This window comes from Eschscholzia californica, unplaced genomic scaffold (genome assembly GCF_041429995.1).
Source record: "Eschscholzia californica isolate CP2 unplaced genomic scaffold, dmEscCali1.0.p SCAF_4, whole genome shotgun sequence".
Taxonomy (NCBI): domain Eukaryota; kingdom Viridiplantae; phylum Streptophyta; class Magnoliopsida; order Ranunculales; family Papaveraceae; genus Eschscholzia; species Eschscholzia californica.
The window spans coordinates 49582770-49603616 of NW_028238461.1; the positions used below are offsets into that span (position 1 = coordinate 49582770).

Consider the following 20847-nt stretch of genomic DNA (forward strand, 5'->3'; position numbering starts at 1 on the left):
GGGCAGGATGATGGGAAATATGTTCATATCATTACTTAAATTCTACAAGGAGAAGGTTAGTTATGGTTGAAGAAAGATTGGTGAAGTATGTGAGTTGGAGTCGATGCGATGTGAGCTTTGACAATGAGCCATATCACATCGACTCCAACTCACAGTAAACCACATCACATTATCGAAGCACACGTCACATCGATAACTAAATTTCGGTCCACCATCTTTGGTTAAAATTATCGTGACCTAAATTAGAAGTGTGTGACTTGGGAGTCTAAGGAGTCCAGTTTGTCTTTAACATTTATCTCATGTAGCTGGGTGCTGGACAGAATTGTACGTGACCTAAATTAGAAGGGGCGGAGCCGGAAATGAGCCACCAGGGGGGGTATGATTAGAAATTTTAATATAAAAACGGTTAAAAGGGTGGCTGAAGTCGTTGAGTTTATTTGACGCGTCTTCTCTTTCTCTCTCTCTGAAATCAGAAAGATTCGTATTAATTTTGATCAATTTCTATCTGAAATTTGAAGAATCGAGAAATCTCCCTTTCAATTCCCAAACCTGAACCAGAGAAAGAAAAACCTGAAATTGGTATAAATTTCTAGGTTGAATTCCACTTCCCAGTTTTCTTATTCATCTTCAAAATCCCACCCACATGATCTAGAACAGATTTAGGTTACGTGAACGGAGAGAGAGAGTGAGAGAGAGAGAGATGTCGAATTTGTATGGAGATTATAATCAGAAAATTGATTACGTATTCAAGGTAGTCTTGATTGGTGATTCTGCAGTTGGGAAATCTCAACTTCTCGCTAGATTTGCCAGAAATGAATTTAGTTTAGATTCTAAAGCCACAATTGGGGTTGAATTTCAGACTAGAACCCTAACTATTGATCAAAAAACTATCAAGGCTCAGATTTGGGATACTGCTGGCCAGGAAAGGTATCCCCTTTTTTTCTTCTTAAACCTAATCTTTTTCTGATTTTGTAACCTCTATATGATCCATTTATGTATTAGGGCAAAAAATTTTGTATTAAATCTTTCTAATCTCCAATTAATGTAGGGTTCTTTGAAGAACAAATCATATTTATGAATTAGCATAGAAAATCTAGTTTGATGATCATAACTAACATAATCAATAATCCATGGGTTCAATTATTTTAATCTATATTTATCGTGTCATAACTAATATCAGCTTGAAATAAAAACCCTTGATAAATCAGTGGGTAAAAAAACTAGATCGATCCTAATTCGACCTTATGAAATCATACCACCATTGATCTTATATCTTCGAGATGAATTACGCACATCCTCATGAATTTACGTAAATAAACGCGGTTTGTGTTGTAAATAACCATTTGAGGACTGAGGTATTCACTTTCAAGTTCCATCTTTTCGTTGAATATTGAAGAATTTTAAGTAATGATGTTATTAGAAGACCTAAAAAAAGCAAATCCTTATTCAATAGGCCGACCTGTTTACATCGCAGTCAATAAATCCTCACGGAGTGCCGAGCGATGGCGTTTCTAATCTTTGGAATGCATTTCGATTACCATTTATCTTACAAGGAAGTTTTAACATTTATAGAACTACTTTTACGCGAAAACACTGGTCTATTTTTTGCACCTATTATGAGCTTAATCTTTCATGTTTCTATCGTTGACCTCCGTAACACTACTCACAGTTTATCGTGTCTGCATATTCTGCTATTACCAGAACTTTTTTCACACCCTTCCGTATTCTAACCAAAATTCTTCTGAAATAAAGAGCATCACACTTTTCATAACCTGTAGTTGGACTTTCAGCTGTTTGGGGGGCCTATATATATACCCAAATATGAGATCTTCCGGTGTTTCGTTAACGACAAAACCAAATTGAGAGGTACGGAAGTGGACCCCGGTTATCAGAGTGGCCTTAAAATGCATAAAGTAGGTATTTACGTGTGTATATCGGCATTTTAGGGACTCCTACTTTACTAATATCGCTGGGTTTTAGTTATGTTGTACTAATTTTTCTTGACCTCTACTAATATGGTTAGGTTTCAGCCTAGTTATGTTATACTAATCTTTCTTGAATCTTCTTTTCATTATTAATCGTATTCCTTTCCATTATGTTTCTCAGGTATCGAGCAGTTACAAGTGCGTACTACCGAGGAGCTGTAGGAGCATTATTGGTTTATGACATAACAAAACGACAAACATTTGATCACGTGGCAAGGTGGTTGGAGGAGCTCCGAGGTCATGCTGATAAGAACATCGTTATCATGCTAATTGGTAATAAATCTGATCTAGGGACTCTTAGAGTTGTTCCTACCGAAGATGCTAAAGAATTTGCTCAAAGGGAGAACCTTTTCTTTATGGAAACATCAGCACTTGAGTCTGTCAATGTCGAAACAGCTTTCATGACTTTACTATCAGATATTTACCGGATTATCAGCAAGAAAGCCCTAGCTGCAAATGATGAACAAGAAACTGGTGGAAATACCTCACTTCTTACAGGAACGAAGATAATTGTTCCGGGTCACGAAGCGGATTCAGGTGGAAGAAAAGCCAATTGTTGTGGCTCATAGTCTTGAGGAAGTTTCTATATGTCGGTTGTTCACACTTCTTAGGTAATTGTTTTCTTTTTCTCGGATAGGGCAAGATAATGTTGAAAGACGAAAAGACAAGAAATAAGAAATATAGATGATGTTGAACCTGAGAGGTCTGATATAGATGATGCATTTTGGAACCGATCCTGGCCAAAAACAGATCGTGGGGAACCCAGACATAGATCGTGAACCTGGAAGCTCACGAACTCCTGTGTTGTTGCTTTCTCTTGTCTTGTTATAGATGGGGTAATGAAAATGTTGATTTTTCACTGTTTTGTTTCTTCCAATTCTCACCAACTTCTCATTTTCTCTTATTGATTTTAATCAAGAAATTGTTGAGGATATAACATATGGTTGCACATCTCTGTAATTATTTTTTTCAAGTATGCTCTTATTTTAATCAAGATGTGATCTGACATCTAGGGATCAGACATAACGGAAGGTTAATTTGGAAATACAAAATTTCACTTTAACAGTCAATGGACAGTAACGGCAAAAAGTGAACCACCTGGATATTTTCGATAGTAGACTACGCGGGAAGTTGGTCTATTTATGGTACTTGTAGTAGGGGCTTGTAAAGTTGTGACCTCCTAGGTGGATTAAAACTGTGACCACCATTATACCTCTCTCCGATCAGTCTCTCAGAACGAGTCAAATCATAGTCATTCAACTTTTAACATCCTAATATCAGTCTCTCAAACGAGTCAAATCATAGCCATTCAACTTTTGATACTGTATCAAACTCAATATTGATAATAATACTTGCATCCTGTTTGTCCACAAGGAACTCATCCACATTTCAAATTTCACACCTTTCTTATGGAAATATGGTTGGAGAATAGTACACCATAGTAGTTGCCCAACCCCCATATTTCAGTATTCCTTGGTCAGAATGAATTTCAAACGAACGAGTGCGGCAAGCCATCCTATCAATGAATCAGATGTACACGTGTCGATCTCTCAAAACATGAGTATCAATAACTTGATATAAAGTTATGTACCAAACTAGTATCCGTGGAATTCAAATTCTCAGAAGTCCGCCATTTTCAGTTTCAAATTGTCACAGTCATCTCTTTCTCTCTCTAAAAATAGCTTTTCTTCCCCTCTTTAAAATGTAATCAACTCAAACCCCTTTCTCCATGAAATCGTCTCTCTCCCTCTCTCACACAAACCTCTTGCCTAAATTTTTTCACCCAAGCATGATTTCCTTTTAATCCTTTTTCCCCCTTTCGAAGTAAAACAGAAATGATCGAATCAAGAGATCGCTTAATCAGAGAAGAAGACCCATTAACACCCATGTCAGGCCGAAGATTATCAGTTGTGGGTACATCTAGATTCAGTCCGGTAAGTGGAGGAAGGAATTTATTCGGATCTATTACTACTTCAAGAACTGATTCAGTTGTGGGTTTTGGTGGCGGTTCTTCATTAGGGTTAATGGCTATGGCTGCTTCAAGAAATCTTGCAATGATTAGAGTTGGAAATGGTATTAATCGATTAAGTAATGGTCGTGGTAGAATCTTACGTGCTTCTTCTTCTTCTTCTTCAGAAAATTTTAATCCTTTGGGTAATTGTCGTCGATACAGAGGACGCCCTAAAAACAATGGAGTCTTGCCTTCTTGGTACCCAAGAACGCCTCTCAGGGATATTACTGCAATTGTCAATGTAATTCTCTCTTCCCTCTTTTCGAGTCAGTTCTTTAGTTGTGATTAAGAAAGTAGATCACAAATAATTATTAAAATTAAATATGGGTATGGTTCTGATTTTGTAGTTTGGGTTATGTTAAATTTAGGGTTTCTGGTTATTAGTTCTTACTTAGAGAAATTAGCCTGCAATTCAAGTAAATAGTTACTCGATTATACAATACCATATTGCTAGATTTACTAATTAACTATGAAGATTGAGAATATTGGGTATTTTGTGTTTTCCTTCATTGGTCTTGTTTGTCTTGTGGAAATTAGGGATTTTGTGTTCGTTTCCAGAAACACAGTTTGACACAAACCTTAATTGCAAGATTTATATTTAGTTTTAGTACAAACCCTTATCACACTCATGTGTCCATTAAAGAGCAAGTACAAACCAGAACTTGTTTGATTGCTTCCCATGAAGTTATGCATAACCTGTACTTTTCATTTATCTTGTTTCTCTCTTTTGATTTCATCATCTTGATGACTTAAGTTCAATTCTATCTCTAGGCTATCGAGAGGAGACGAGTTCGTCTTCGAGAAGCTGAAGATCGTATGGTCGGCACTCCTTTACCACAGGAGCAGAGTGTACAGGATCCTGCCCTATCTGATACTGGTGCTCCCCTCGAGCACGATATTTCCACAGCTTCCCCAATCCCTACAGCTTCAAACAAAAATTCCCCATCAACTATAGTTCCTTGTCCAAAGAATTTGCTAAAAGATCAGATTATTACTAGTGAGTCTGATTTTATGACTCCACAGAAGAAACTCCTTAATTCACTAGATGAAGTTGAGAAAGTTGTGAAAGATGAACTCGAAAGGATTAAGAAGACACCCATTGCTAAAAGGGTTGAGAGAGAGAAGAAAGTTCGAGTATTGATGGCAATGCGATGAATATAGTGAAAGTAACCCATCTTTCCCCTGAAAGATAGATCATTATCTGATGATTGGCCATTGAAGATTCGTCTTGGTAGATAGTTTTCGTTTTCGCCGTTTCTTTTTTGCATTCTAATACCCTTTTTGGATGTCTTGCTGGTAGGATCAGTGAGAAGTTTTTGTTGCTTGTTAATGTTTTTGCTGAAATACCCTAGTCTAGGAAGTAAGCATCATTTTTCTTTTCTGTTTTCTGTTGCCAATATGTACAAAAATCAAAGCACTTTCTAGCTTCTTCATCTGAAGATTATGAATGGATACAAGTTTAGTACTTCTTTAAGTTCCATTTCTAGCTGTATTATCTGTTCTGAACATGGATTATAGTTCTTGTTAGAGGTTTCAAGTCATATTCTTTGTGACATTTTGGGTAAAACTTGTATAGTGATATTGTAAAAACAATGGGTCTATAAGTACAAACCTTATGAGGTCTCTACACTCAAACACCTACTAGGCACATGAGTCGCCGTTGAATTTAAATGACACATCTGGTTTAGTGGCCCAGATTACATATGGTTGTAACGAGATGTACAAACATAAGGGTCACCAGTCGCGAGTCCATGATTCAAACTCAAAATGTGTGAAATTCATGACCTAAACCTTTTCATCAAGTATATTTTTGTGACCCATTTGTATACAATAAAAAAATTGTATGTATCTGGAATAGAATACAAACCTGTAAAGTCAGTCATTTCATAATTTAAGGAGGACAAAAGGCTGATGACCTTGTTGCCCTCTTACTGTGGGAATGTTGAAGTTGGCGGTGGAGGAGTTTGTGAGATTGTTTCTATAGAATGGAACTTGAGGACTGCTAAACCATCTCAATCGGGCATCCCATACGACATTCGGTCGATTGTACAGAGGGAGAGAATGATGTGAAAGGGGAAAACTCATTAGGAGATTATGAAAAGAATTATGAATCTAGTCATTTAAGTCTAAAAAAGGAGGTAGAAAGATTCTTCCTTTGTATATATCACTTGTGTGGATTATGGGTTGCCTCAAAAGACTTTTTGTTGCACACTCCACCCATTGCAAGTAGAGTTTTTTTTTCTTAAAAAGGGTTGGGGAAAAGTTTAATTATTTTTATATCCATGGTGTGCCGTGAAAAGTCACCGTAAGATAGTTTCAGTTGCACAGAAGATTGCTTCATAACTGTCTAAAATAAAGTCGTGATGATAAGTTAGTTTGGGATGGCATGACCTACTCTATAAGCGAAAAGATTCTCTCTGTCATACCTATAGTTTCTTTCCAAACAGTTGCATTAGACTACACATCCTGAAATTTATTTCTTTAGAATTTGCTAGCATCTTCAAAAGGCTAACGGGCATACTCCATCCCACTTCCTCCTTAGTATAGGTACCCTTGTTTTTTAATCCTTACATGGCTTGGTAGTCACCACAAACATATTGTATGGAACCCTAAAACTAGGAAAACCCCCCATTGTTATCCATATATGCATTATAAATAGTGAAAGATGAGGACCAAAATCCCAATCATTGAAGAACTAGAGTTGTAGGGACTATCCAAGTCAACTAGAAATGTTGAAGGGTAAATTAATCAAGTGACTAAAAGTTGAGAGCAATTAGGTATTGATTTTTCTCATAAGACTTAAAATTCTCGTAAAAGACAAAAATTAACAGAGAGAATTTGACTTCAAAGTTTAGTTTCATGCGGCAAGGAGATGATGTAAAGATATAAGAACAAAACAATCCTTTTCATCGTTTACCTTGTGTCTATAAGAAATGATATTTAAGATCTAAGATAGGGAGGGATTAGATATTTTAAATCTTATAATTGTAAGAACAAAAAAAATCATAGAAAATCATTAGTTACTTATGTCACCTCGTAAGTCATTTTGGTCAAAGGAAGAGGCAATAACATTTTGACAACCATTCTCCATATTTATTTGTCAAGTGGAACAGTTAAACACTTATAACTACACTAACTTTTATAGGTATTTTCTTGCTTCACTTCACCTCACCGTCTTCTCTGACGAATGAGACCTCTCCTTTTCTAGAACTTCTGGTACTGGTCCATTTATTTTTGTAGGACCTCTAGTAATGGGAGTTTTAAATGAAGGAGATTAAAGGTGAGAGAGAAATTCAAATAAATGATGAAAGGCAATGAAAATACAAATTGAAACTTAACATTTTTTGTTACAGTAACCGGGGACTAAATTGATGTATTGGACATTCTAGTAGGTCAAATTATTATATCGTAAGATCTAGCTGAAAGTAATAAAAAAAATACAAATCACACTGAGGCATAGAAACATTCTTAACTCATTTTAGTTAACTGAATCGCGACCCATTTAAGTAGACATACAAAATTTAAAAAGACAAGTGGGAACCGTGTATACCGGTCTACCTGAGTCCGTCCAGGCAATCTAGTATCACAAGTAGAAGACCTAATTTGTGCGTCATTAGGTCAACAACAAGAGTAATCGATGAAGAAATCTTTCAGTACGATCAGGTCAACCGAGAATGACCGCTTAAGTCCAACTAAAAAAATAATTCCCATCTCCACCTACCCAACGACTTTAATTCTCCCCAAACTTTCAAACTTTTAGTCCTTAACTCTTCTTTTATCTCACTTTGGTCCTTCAATTCATCATTCTCCCTCCCCCAAGTTTGAATGATTCAAACAAAATTCTGTAGATATATACAAAGTGACTCTCAAATCAATCTTCCCAGGTCAAATTTCAAGTTTCTCCCTCAAGAACTTGGGTTTAGAGAGAGAGAGAGAGAATTGGATTTGATGCTTCGATCAATAAGCAAGATGACAATGAACAGATCACAATCATCATCTTCATCATCATCAGAATCAAGAGGATTAAATACAACATCAGTATTAACAATTGAATGTTTGAAAGGAAGTTCAAAAGCTGATGAATGGAATTCAGATATGCTTCAAACTGGTGATATTGTTGAAGAAATCAAAATCGGTAATTATCTCTGTCTTTCTTCACCTTTCACGAAGGGTAAAAGCGGAATTCAGAAACACCTTCATAATTCTTATAAGAGAAACGAGACTTCGATTCATGTCCGAGTTAGACGCGGTGGTATTGATGAGTTGATTCAGTTACATGCTTGTATTGTTCCTAATGAATCGGCTGGGAAGAAGAATCAGTATATGCTTAAATCTATTGTTGATCCTAATTATACCGTTGGATTCATCGATCGAACGGAGGGAGAATGCTTTGATCTTCAAGGTAATTAAGAATTTTTTATGTTTCTTAAATGAATTATTCCTTTAATTAGATAAATCACCTCACATTGACTTGACTCACTGAGTCACAGTACCAAGGTGGTGTTTGTTCTTTTAAGTTCAGATTTGGTGTGCCTAGTCTGAGTGGTGGTTCAATAGTCTGAATGGTCTGAAATGGCTTATTACTTTGGGATTAGTCAACCATGAATTTGTCAAAAACAGATTAGTTAAATTTTTCCAATGAGTCAGATTTTCTAACTACTCTGTGGTCCAAAATATTTCCTCAATTAAGTTATACATCCAAAACACCAGTAAGTTTCACCTCATCATTCTATTGAAATGTGGATCAAGGAAAACTGAGAGTTGACTTTCTTCTGGGCCTAATGGGTCTCGGACTAGCCCGAGACCTTCAAATGAGTTCGGAACGGACTCTGGACATATTTCATAATGTTACCATTTGTCCTACTCGCGATGTTTGACTTGTCTACCTGAATTGAAACTATAAGAACTTTTTTTTGGTGCGTCTAAAGGCCCCCGCGAAAAATGTTGTAGGGCCCCCGGATTATACACAAATTGTGAGAGGTCCCATGTGTAATCCGGGCCCTATAACATTTTCGTCGGGGGCCTTTAGCCCCTCCCTTTTTTTTCCCTGTGCATGATGTTTGGTGATTTATCTAACTGAATTGAAACAATAAGAATTCTTCTGTCTTACTGATGTTGTTTGATTTGTCTAACTGGATGATTTGAACTGATAGTGGGTCTCAGTCAGATGATTCAAAATCGTACAATAAGATTTATTTCCTTAAATCGAGCTAATTTGTCATATATTTTACAGGTTCGAAGAGTTTTAGAGTGGAAACTGCATTGAGCAATGCTAAGCTTCGAGATGGTTATGTATCATACTCTTGGGAGAGGAAGATGCAAGAGTTGGTGCCTGTTTCCAATTCATCTTGCTTCTTTTCGTTGCTTCTTCTTCCAAAAGCGTATGACCGTGTTGCTTCTCGCTATAATGATCTTGAAGATACCCTTGCTCGTGCAAATGCTTGGCTTAATGCTTCTCAATCTTCCGGAGTACCTATAGTATTCCTAAACGTACAAACCGAATCACTTCTTACTAAGGTATATACTATATCTATATTTCTCGACAAATAACCTTCTTTTTATCTCCATTAAAGATATCAATTAAGTATGTTTATTGTGTTTAAACAGATATCTGGAGAAACAGCTTCATCCACAGTTAACGCTGGATCACTTTCCGACTTATCAAAACTTGCAAATGAAAGTCTCTATGGTTTTGAAGACTACCATGGAGTTGACATCGGTGTAGTTAAAGCAGTTCGTTTATGGTATGCTCCAGTCGGCGGGGAGTTTGCAGTAGAGATCAAACTAAAAGAAGGCGATACTAAACTCGGTTTCGCCATTAGTCGAACTGAAGAGGTAATCTATTTTCTTAGCTTTTTGGTTTCCTAAGCTACCAGCGATATTGGCCTTATTTGTGTGAACTGTCCCACAGAGCTTAATGAATGTCTCATGACCAGTAATATAACATCTAAGACCTCTCTACCCGTTGTCCATTATTAGTCTTTAGTTGGATTCTCGCGAACTCAACACAGTATTAGATATAAACTAAGATTTGAGAATAGTCTCACATAGACTGAAGAAATACCCATTTGGTGTATGAATCTCCTCTCTTTTGCTTAAGTTTATTCTTTTAATTTGCAGGGATTCATTTACATTTCCTCTGTAATCGGCGGGGATGAAAACAACGATGTACCGTCGGTGCGTTCTGGTCTAACAGATTTATATAAAGAAGCAATAAGAGCATCAAAACTACTAATAATCTCAAGAGTGTCAAACCAGAAAGTACTTCCATGGATAGTTTCTTCAACTGGAGCTATTCGTTGTTATGACACTATCTCGGTTAGTCAAAAACTATCGTTACATCGACATGCATCAAAAAACATTCCTCTTCATGTATTCGTATGGGATCGGTCACTAGTTTTCGGGGGACTTTCAAGGACTAAGGCAATGGTGGTGGAACCAACTGAAACTGTTAAAACTAGTCTACCAGCTCTTGAAGAAGTTCATCTCCCACAAGTTACTAGTGAAAGTAGAATCCAGGCACAAGATGAGAAAAATGAAATGAGATTATTAGAGAGAGATACGGCTGGGGAATTGTCATTTAGGTTCCATGATTTTTCACTTTCTAACAACTGGGTATGAATTCATTCTTTGCTTTCATCATACTGTGTTTGAGTTGTGTACATACCTTGGTGATGCATCATTGTTGTTGTTGTTCCTGATGACTGTTGAGCATGAACACAGAGCCATAGATGGGGTGCCTTTTAGTGTTATCGTACTATTTAACTCTGTAGGAACGTGTTGTCTCAACCCAGTTTGATCAATTTATTATTAGTTTCCAAGTAAAGATTTATAGACGGTTTCTGCTTTTACTCTAAACACGATCTTGAATATATTTCGAGAATGGTATTGATTCGAATAAGAGACGATGTGTTTTTCGTTTTACTTATCTGAGTCGTTAACTCAGAGAGATTCATTTGATATGGTTTAAAGATGCCATCCCTCGACATGCTGTGCCAGGATGGCTTACACTTTTGAGAAGACTAAAAACAAAAGTGAAACTTACACGATGGGGGTGAATATCGATACTAGTTGTGTTCTTCGTAATAATGCGACAGATGACGACTTTCATCTCTTCTTCAGGTGCCCTTACTCTTTGGCAATATGGCGACGATTTTTAAAATATAAAGGAATTCGGAAACCAACTCCCAACACGTGGGAGCAGGGGATCAACTTGTATACAAAAAAATTGGGGAGGGGCATTAAAGATGAATAGTATCAAGAATATCATATTTGGAGCATATTTTTATCACATATGGGGCGAACGAAATGCAAGAATATTCAGAGGTAAAACTAAATTTGTTGAAGTACTTACATGGAGCATAAAAAATGAAGTGAGGATGAAAGCAGCTTGCATGAGTTTGGTTGTGGAAGACACTGTAGAAAATAGGGCGTTCTTTGACAGCGTTAGCATATCAGTCTCATATACGTACTCAGTCTAGTAGCATTATCTGCAAATGGGAGCCGCCAATACTGGGATTAATGATGATTAATACTGATGGCTCCTTAAGAACGGATAGGGCAGGTTTTGGAACTTTGATTAGAGATCATCGAGGTGATGTTAGAGGTGCAATTGCGGGGGTGGTAACTCCGGTGACGATCACGCCGCATGAGCTGCAAGGCATTGAAGACTAGCATGCTCGATGAATGAACGACGAACTCGAGCGAGATCCGACTCAAAGACGATAGTTTCGTACTTCGACTCCACTAATGCTCGCCCTCCGTGGCACTGCTGGAGAATTCGGAGAAGCATTTCTCTACTCAAGGAGTCTTTTGAATACTTTAATGTCGACCATACTTATAGAGAGGCAAATCGGGCGGTTGATTATCTAACTAGTTGGCAGACAAATCTACCTTTGCCAGATATTTCCTTATTGGAATTTTCATTAAAGCTAATGAATATCATTGAAGATGATACATCAGGTATATCATACGTAAGAAGTTAGTTTTTGTCTGTCTATTTTTTCTTTGTGTTTTTGAGTTTGAACTCTCTCTCAGTGTATCGTTTAAAAAAATGGGAGCCTGACCCATTCTCGGAAAGATTCTAGATCCACTTGAATATGACACATGATAAATCTAAATTGAGCTAATTGTCTTTCAATAAAAAAACAAAAATGCTCAGTTAGACAGACGTAACAATTATATGGGGCCAAAATCTTAGGCGATCCAAACATGAAACCAAGACGGACGACTGAGTTTTCCGTTTCTTTTCTACAAAAACAACTAGTAAGAAAGTTTTTTTCGTCTGTTGAAATGCCAGTAAGAGAAAGTTGATCATAAAATCTCACTATGTGGTTCATTTGCTTTTTCAATTTAGCATCATCCAATACCAAGGGAAGTAAACGAAATATTGCGTAACAATGTAAAAGTAACCATTTGAAAAAGAAGGAAAAATCAGTTTTGAAATGGTAAAAAACTGTGTTCCCGATATAACTATTAACCGTTTTAACGTGGAACACGTCATTTCATCGGATATTGGAGAAGAAAATAGTCACAGAGATCACGATCCGTGTCAATCAACTTGAACAAATATTAACCGTTGATACCATTTCAATCAACGACTCCTATTCTCTCAACCAAAAAATTGAATTCCCCCCAAAATGATTGAAGTCCCGCCTCAACCAACATTTCCTATATATAATCCGATACCTTTCCCACCAATCTCACCAAACACAAAACCAAAACCCTTCTTTTCGATTACTCTTCATCTTCCCCATCAATTCTAGAGAGAGAAAGTAATGGCTCGTACCAAGCAAACAGCAAGGAAATCAACCGGAGGAAAGGCACCAAGAAAGCAATTAGCAACAAAAGCTGCTCGTAAATCAGCCCCAGCAACCGGAGGAGTGAAGAAACCCCACAGATTCAGGCCAGGAACCGTCGCTCTCCGTGAGATCAGAAAGTACCAGAAGAGTACTGAGTTGTTGATCCGAAAGCTTCCATTTCAACGTCTGGTTCGTGAGATCGCTCAGGATTTCAAAACAGATCTGAGATTCCAAAGTAGTGCTGTTGCTGCTCTTCAAGAGGCCGCTGAAGCTTACTTGGTAGGTCTATTTGAAGATACCAATCTTTGTGCTATTCATGCTAAGAGGGTTACCATTATGCCTAAAGATATTCAACTCGCGAGAAGAATCCGTGGTGAGAGAGCTTAGATCGTTTCTCGAAATGGGTTATCTTTTGTTTGATCTATCTTTCTATGGGTAGATTAGGGTTTGTGTACAATCTCTTCGGTTTAATCTCTGTAATAGTTTTTAAGTATCTTTCTGTTAGGTTGTTCTGAAGTTGCAATTGGTAACAAGTTGAATGAAATTTAGGGTTTCTTAATTCTTCTGCGTTGTGATTTTGCTTCATGAAATTAGATACAATTGATATTAGATTTTGCTAGTTCTAAACACATTTGAAACTGAAAATTCTATTACTGAAACTACATTAACAATTAAACATGGAAAACTCATTTTGTTAAGCTTCTAGGGTTTCATACTTACATATAACCTTACACTTGAGGACCCTATCTTGAATATAAAACCCTGGTGTAACCATGATCTTTACCTTTGAAAGAGATTGCGATTTTTGCTGTTCCATGGACATATCCTCCATATAGTGAGAATCAAATGTTCTATTCTCTTCTATTCGAAGAATTGGTATAGTTGGATTGAATGAAAATGCCAGTAAATGAAGCAACCAAATGCATTTTGACGATACGAAAAATGATTGAAGAAGTTGTTCAGGCCATGGCCTAGTCCAATTCAGTGTTGATATAATGGATGCCATTTTCTGATCACAAAATTTACTGAACTCTTCACTATAAAACTTTGTACCCTTTCTTAATACTTCATTCCAACTCAAATTTCTTAAAGCCATGAACGATGAGAATCGAGCTTTTCGATCTTTATTAGGATCTAACAATTTAGGTGACCCATTCTTCTGAAACACACAGTTCTCAAAATCTTGATATAGTGATTGATTTATAAGAGCTTCTAAATGGTATGAAGCAAGTTTCGAGTGTCTTGAATTCAAGCTCAATTTGTATGGTTGAAGAAGCAAATTTAATTTCTCCATTAAATTAGAATCTGTTTCTTCAATCTGACTTATCAAAGTTTTGCAGAAGTTCTTTACTGATGATCTTGCTTCTGATACTATCTGTAGAAAGCCCTCAACCATTACTTCATGGCTGGCTGGTATGAAGTTTTCTTTGATACCATCAATTGATTTTCCTCTTCTTGATACATTTCCTGGTAAATCTGAAACTTGGGTATCTCTAATTTTAACTGTTTGTTTCAATGCTTTCTTCAATTCTTCACAGTAATTCTCTAAGTACTCCAACTTTGTTTTAAGTTCCCCTAGAGAGGATTTCATTTCTGCAACTTCCATTAAAGCTGCAACTTTGTTCTCATTAGCTTCTAACAATTCTTTCTTTAATGATTCAATAGACATTACCCCTAAACTATTGTACATTTGTGACATGTCTTCTGATTGGGCTCGATTTGGTGACTTTTCATTCTTGTTTTTCTTCTTTAGCCGAGGGAAAAACCACGAAAACTTTTGCCCTTTGCTCTTGGTTTGTGGTTCAAAAGATGAGTGAGAATCCGATATCGGTGCCAAATTACTTGAACTCTTGGAGGGTTTGTTATAAGCTTCCATTTCAGTACTTATACTTGCAGGTTTGCATTTATTACAAGTTGTGACAGGTTTGAAGTTTTCTGAACCAATTCTTCTACTTGACTTGATTATATCTCCATTTGGTGATGTTTGGAGAATACTAATGTGATTTGCACAAGAACCCATCATCCGTTTTTTATCGTCAAAAGCTAGATTTATTGAATTAGGTGATAATGTCCTCAAAGATGTCTCATTTTTCTTTTCTGAAAAACAAGTTTCAACATCTTCATCTTCTTCAGCTCTTTCTAATCCAAATCCATCCCAAGTTTCTGATAAATCTTGACTGTTCAATTGAATTTGTTGATACCCAGGTAATGGATCTTCTTCATAACTCTGCTTCAAAAATCACTAACTCAGTCAACCAACCTAAATAGTATAAAGATCAATTTTTTTTTCTGAAGTAAATGAAATAAATCTCTTTGTTCCTTAGTGAAAGAAATAGGCCCATATAAAGATTCTCTGCTAGTTTGAATCATGAATAGAGTAATATAACCTAATAAGTTGAGATATTGAATGATAATCAAAACCATTTAATCAATTATTACAAGCAATTACATGTCTTTTGTTTCATTAAGTTTGTTAATTTTGTTCAATTACTCCAATAAGCAAAGCAAGTCATATATAACAATAAATGGGAAAATCCCAGATGAAAAGAGAACTTACAGGTGTAAAAATGGGGTAATCTTGGGAAGAAAAGTGAGAAGAAGGGCGAGAAAATGTAGGAGAAACAGAGTTTGGGAAGAGTACTCTGAGATTTGAAGAAGAAGAAGAAGAGTTGTTTTGCATTAAAGAAGCATGTAAAGCTCTGAGTTGAGCAGCTTTAGCAATGGCACCTTGGAGTTCTTCTCTATTAACTTCATTGTTCTTGTTATGAAAGAGCTGTGAAGAAATAGCAGCCATTAAAGGGATGCAAAAACACTACTCTAACAGAGCATATAATTCCAACTAGAGAGAGATAGAGGGGTGGGTATTTAGGTATTTAAGGGGAGGGTTTTGTTTTCAAAGAGATATGATGGATGGTGAATATCTAGTAGAAAATATTTAGAACCATATAGAGATACATCTGAAATCCAATAAGTTTTGTCTTTCTTTGTGCAATTACAGAGAGAAAAACATTTTGAGAAAGAGACAGGAGCATGTGAGGGAAAACGTAGAGATTCAGTAGAAGTTCAGTTTTTACTCCAAGAAGTGCTTTCTACTAAAGAGACTTTAATACTCATTTGACATTTTTACATGTTTTTATTATTAATAATAATAATAGAGCTTTTAAAACAATTACAATATAATTATTTTTTGAGAGTTCTCTTCGTTGTTAGAGGACTGTAGTTAATTATTAAATCATTAATTGTTGGCACATGAGATGGTCTTTTTTTTTTTTTTTTGTTGAAAGGGCACATGAGATGTTGATATATGTACACTCTACCTTTTTTTTTGTTGAGATATATATACACTCTACCTATATACATGTTCTTATATTCAATCACATATTAATATTTGGACCGATCATTGGATTCCAGGCACAAATCTTCCTCCTCTAATGTGAACAATTCGGACTTCAATCAGGTCTTCCAACTCATTCACAATGATCAGTGTCCGGAACAGATTCTGAAAGCCACCTTTGATGCTTCCACTGTAATCTTATTAAAACTATCCCGCTAGTTGATAATGGGTCAGACCAACTCCCACTCCCAATTGGTCTTTCATATGGTCTATTCAATCCATTCCAAGTTCATCTCTTTATGTGGAAATGCTGTTTGGGTGTCTACCTGTTTGCTAAAGGACCGGCAAATACGGAGTATATAGGAAATCAATTCACGTGCACTATGTGTAATCAGATGGAATCAGCTGAACATGCACTTCTTCTTTGTGTTTTTGTAAAAAAATATATGGTTTTATTTCAATGCCATCTCCGCTAATATTCCTTCTGTATCAGACTGGATCTTCTCATGGCAAGAGCACCAATATATCACTCATACTTCTTCTAATATTCATTTTGCCACTGTTAGAACTAAAAGTCGTGGAAGCTATCGAACCTATCCTAGAAATTGATCCGATTATGAAGATTAATTGAAAAGCTAAGCCAAAATCAAATATGCGAGCAGAATTTAACGAGGTTCGGCTTTAAAGCCTACGTCCTCGGGTGAACAAGAAATCTTTATTGAAGGATAGATGAAGACGACTAACACAACCCGCAAGTTCGTCCCAAGATGGTACCGTATAGAATTAAACCTTCTATACTAGATCTTCGACAACCGAGAAATTAAACACCGCTCAAAACCCTCTTACAGCCACCGTCTATTGGAAACATCTGGAAAGCCAGATCTGATCAATGCTTTCAACATACCATCACCTCTCACACAAGTCATACAACAAATTCAAGCCTTCCCTCAAATACATAGTGTTCAGAAACCACCTAAACAAAAAACTATGGCAAGACGGCAACCCCTTCCTTATACTTTTCTAAAAATTAATGTTGATGTTTCCTTCACAGATATTACTGCAGATATTGGAATCAGTCTCGTAATTCATGATCATCAGGCCAAAATTTATTGAATCTAAAGTAAAAATGACGATGTCACGTTCAAGCGAAGAAAGTGAAGCTAAAGCAATTCTAATGGGTATCCGATGGACAAATCCATAATTACAGTCATATCATAATCGAGAACGATAATCTTAGTCTGATTTAGCACTTACAACACCCGAAACGCACTATTCAGTGGAAAACGAGGAATACTGTTCAAAACATCGAGAAGCTTATTCCTGAATTTCAAATCATCCATTTTACATATGTGACAAGAGAACAAAATATTCAGGTGGACAAACTAGCAAAATGGGCGAGAAGAAACAATGCCAATAAATTATGGAAATATATTCCGAATTATAGTCTTACTTTTTAATGTCATTACCCTTTAAACAAACAAAAGAAAGTGCTATTAGCATCTATTCTTTTTCATTGTGAAATAAGTGGGTTGTTAAGTTATAAGGGTAAATGTTTGAGATATCTTTTTCCTCGTGGGAATAGAATTACTTCTTTTCAAGGTGAGGGTGGTTTTAGATAATGGAGTGGTAGTGGTAATCATAGAAACTTAATGATGTTGTCTGTCTTGTGGTTGTGGTCCAATATTTCATACTTCCAACAATTTTTTCTTCTTTTTTCATGTTCTTTTAGAATTCGTGTTACTTCTTGAAGTAAAAAAAAGGGTTATGTGAGATTATGTTTGAGGTTGTTTTTCTAAATTCATAATCTATTTAGTAGTAATTTAATTTAATTAATAATACGTAGAAGAAGCTTTATATTAGTAAAACAATGTCTCTTAACTGGTGACTCAAATTTCGTCTAATTTATACCGTTAAACCTATTGGATCGGGCTTAAATTGTCATTAAAAATTAATGTTGGTGAGTTGATTTAACCCTTAAAATCCAACTACTGGGATAAGAAATGGCAATTTGGTCCATAACATAATTAGGACATTTAAAGATTATAGGGTGGTGGTAATGTAAAATTACTAAATTGTAATGTTGTGTGTTTAGGAGGTAAGGTCGCTTTATAGAATAGACACAAAAAGTTAACCTATTATTGAGTCACACTGCTCACCACAACTGGTAGAGAGAGACACATGAGAAGAGAGAATATAAACAGGACATGGGAAAAGAGTTGCAAACTATTATCTGACATTTATGGTAGAAATGGTGGTCCTATTAAAACATCCCATCATTCTTTCATCTCAATTCAGGACTAAAACTGGTCCAAAGTTTCAACATTTATTTTTTTCTAACCTGGATTTTTGGACTTGGGGAAATAGACATTCTCCAGCCACCCCCAATTCAATTGAACAAAATGAAAAATCCCCATTCCATAGGCACCCCGATCTCACTAATGCCGGACGAATGTATTTGTCAAATATACTTTATAAGCGTGTATTTATGCAAATGAGTTTCATAGAAGTGATTCGCTATGAGAAGCAAATATATATAGATATTTGTTTCTCAATTAGGTGAACAAACATTTTCGTCACAATTTTTAAGTCAGAGGGCCCAAAGTTCCAGAGACATCCCAAATTCGAATATTGTTACGCACCCTTACATGAATATTGGTGTGGTCACTAGGTTTGCTTTTATATTTTTTAGTTTGTACTTTATACCAACAAAATGTATTTTAGTGGGGCATACCACAACCGGTAGCCGCCAACAACAGGTAGCCGGGTTGGTAAGTGCATTAGCCCATCAATTAAATTTGAGTATAAATAAAGTAGTTTATGTGGATTTTAAGCCATTTACTTTGGTCCGAATTTAGGACATTAATTTCGCTGTACTTTAAGCAAGTAGTAATTCGGTAATTATCGTGCTTATCACATTGTATCGAGATATAATGCCTTTGTATTGATCATTGTAGTCACTAGTCAATAATGAGAACAAAAAAAAGAAACCAAAAAAAGCACAATAGGCGCCTTTCAAAATTCCCAAGAAATGGTGTTAAGTACATTCATTTCGGTCTCATGAGCCCAGATCCACGAGAGCGCAACTAAGGAGAAGTGGACAACTGAGAGTTCGTGAAATTCACGCAGATCACGATCTGTGCCCCTCCACTAAAACTAATCTCATCCGTTCTTAACATAATCAGTCGCACGGTCCAGTTCCGTTCTTTACAAAATTAGACGAAAAATCAAAATTTTCAAGTTCCCGCGCAAAATTCGCAAACCCTATAAAACCACGCCTAAATCCGCAATACAAACATCAAACAAAATCCATTTCTCACAAGCCCTAATTTGATTTTCTGTCTCATCATCATTCAGTTCTAGTTTCAGTGTGAGAAACAAAAGAAATGGCTCGAACAAAGCAAACAGCAAGGAAGTCAACCGGAGGAAAAGCACCAAGAAAGCAATTAGCAACAAAAGCTGCTCGTAAATCAGCACCAGCAACCGGAGGAGTGAAGAAACCCCACAGATTCAGGCCAGGAACCGTCGCTCTCCGTGAGATCAGGAAGTACCAGAAGAGTACTGAGTTATTGATCCGAAAGCTTCCATTTCAACGTCTTGTTCGTGAAATCGCTCAAGATTTCAAAACAGATCTGAGATTCCAAAGTAGTGCGGTTGCTGCTCTTCAAGAAGCTGCTGAAGCTTACTTGGTAGGTCTATTTGAAGATACAAATCTTTGTGCTATTCATGCTAAGAGGGTTACTATTATGCCTAAAGATATCCAACTTGCGAGGAGAATCCGTGGTGAAAGAGCTTAGAATATATGTATGTTTTAATTTTGTAATCAATGGGACTAATTTTGTTTCAGATCTGAAGAATTTTGTCTCATGGGTTTTTGCTTTAACTGTTTTTTTTTTCTATTATGATTTGGTTGCTTAGTTATGTAAATCTAATGGGGGGTTAATGTTTTGTTATGGGTTTTATTTTGGCTAAATCAACATCCAATGGAAACAAAATTTAGATTGAAGTAATAACTTTTGATTACTCTAAAGCATTAAAATTACAAAGATATCAATGTGGTAGCATTATTAGGTCACACTTGTTGTCTTGAAATGATATTCGGTCGGTTGTAATGTTTGATTCCTTATTATGCCCATTGTCCTGATAGAACATTTCATTACTTTGATCACACTCGTGATTTATCTTTGATGGTCTAGGGACAGGGTTGACCATAAATTGAAAAAGAAGATGCGAATGGTTAAGATGTTGTAAATCAGTAAAGTTTTCATTTTTTGAATTAAGACGAAGAAGTGTTTTCATTGGCAGTTGGCTTAGTACCTCAAATATCGACCAATCTTCATTAATACGAAGACTACTACTAGTATGAGTTGAAATAAGAGCAGTACTACTACTACTACTACTAAATGTGTCGAGTGGTTTATCATGGGGCACAATTGATCTTATTACCTTATTTCCTGCATTCACAAAGACAATATAGCCAAAACAAGATGACTATTAGGAATACGGAGGCCATAAGAGCAAGTCCAATCCCAGCCTGTCTTAGGCCGAAAAAACCACTTTTTCACCTAAAATTATTGGCCTCAGCTCAGCCTCTAAAATTCAGCTCCAGCCCCAGCCTCTCTTGAGGCCGAAAATTTGAATTTGGAATTTCCCAATTTACTAATAAAATTCAATTAAAAAAACATCGATCATCAACTCCTAATTGAGCCGACGGGTAAG

General features: G+C 36.2%; 6 protein-coding genes across 7 annotated transcripts; 5 read left to right on the forward strand and 1 right to left on the reverse strand.

Annotated features, from left to right (window-relative positions):
* Positions 1-252: 252 nt before the first annotated feature.
* On the forward strand, positions 253-2919 carry LOC147545651 (ras-related protein RABA4c-like). The gene is made up of 2 exons (XM_086634582.1): positions 253-927; positions 2107-2919. Exons 1-2 carry the CDS (start codon positions 701-703, stop codon positions 2552-2554), a joined length of 675 nt encoding a protein of 224 aa, XP_086490708.1. The 5' UTR covers positions 253-700; the 3' UTR covers positions 2555-2919.
* A 670-nt stretch (positions 2920-3589) lies between these two features.
* On the forward strand, positions 3590-5461 carry LOC147545652 (protein POLYCHOME-like). The gene is made up of 2 exons (XM_086634583.1): positions 3590-4237; positions 4768-5461. Exons 1-2 carry the CDS (start codon positions 3821-3823, stop codon positions 5149-5151), a joined length of 801 nt encoding a protein of 266 aa, XP_086490709.1. The 5' UTR covers positions 3590-3820; the 3' UTR covers positions 5152-5461.
* A 2150-nt stretch (positions 5462-7611) lies between these two features.
* LOC147545653 (uncharacterized) lies at positions 7612-10817 on the forward strand. Of its 2 annotated transcripts, XM_086634798.1 has the most exons (5): positions 7777-8398; positions 9230-9513; positions 9604-9831; positions 10117-10419; positions 10458-10817. In XM_086634798.1, exons 1-5 carry the CDS (start codon positions 7822-7824, stop codon positions 10470-10472), a joined length of 1407 nt encoding a protein of 468 aa, XP_086490924.1. In that variant the 5' UTR covers positions 7777-7821; the 3' UTR covers positions 10473-10817. The 2 variants fall into 2 exon arrangements, with proteins under 2 accessions (XP_086490923.1, XP_086490924.1); XM_086634797.1 differs by having other exon boundaries at positions 7612-8398; positions 10117-10817.
* A 1873-nt stretch (positions 10818-12690) lies between these two features.
* Positions 12691-13356, forward strand: LOC147545654 (histone H3.2). The gene has a single exon (XM_086634735.1). The coding sequence runs from the start codon at positions 12774-12776 to the stop codon at positions 13182-13184; it is 411 nt and encodes a 136-aa protein (XP_086490861.1). The 5' UTR covers positions 12691-12773; the 3' UTR covers positions 13185-13356.
* On the reverse strand, positions 13342-15874 carry LOC147545655 (IRK-interacting protein-like). Its single transcript, XM_086634734.1, has 2 exons — positions 15355-15874; positions 13342-15024 (listed from the first exon to the last, which is right to left on the reverse strand). The coding sequence occupies exons 1-2, from the start codon at positions 15589-15591 to the stop codon at positions 13492-13494; spliced, it is 1770 nt and encodes a 589-aa protein (XP_086490860.1). The 5' UTR covers positions 15592-15874; the 3' UTR covers positions 13342-13491.
* Positions 15875-19417: 3543 nt separating this feature from the next.
* On the forward strand, positions 19418-20138 carry LOC147545656 (histone H3.2). The gene has a single exon (XM_086634736.1). The coding sequence runs from the start codon at positions 19515-19517 to the stop codon at positions 19923-19925; it is 411 nt and encodes a 136-aa protein (XP_086490862.1). The 5' UTR covers positions 19418-19514; the 3' UTR covers positions 19926-20138.
* The last annotated feature ends 709 nt before the right edge of the window (positions 20139-20847 follow it).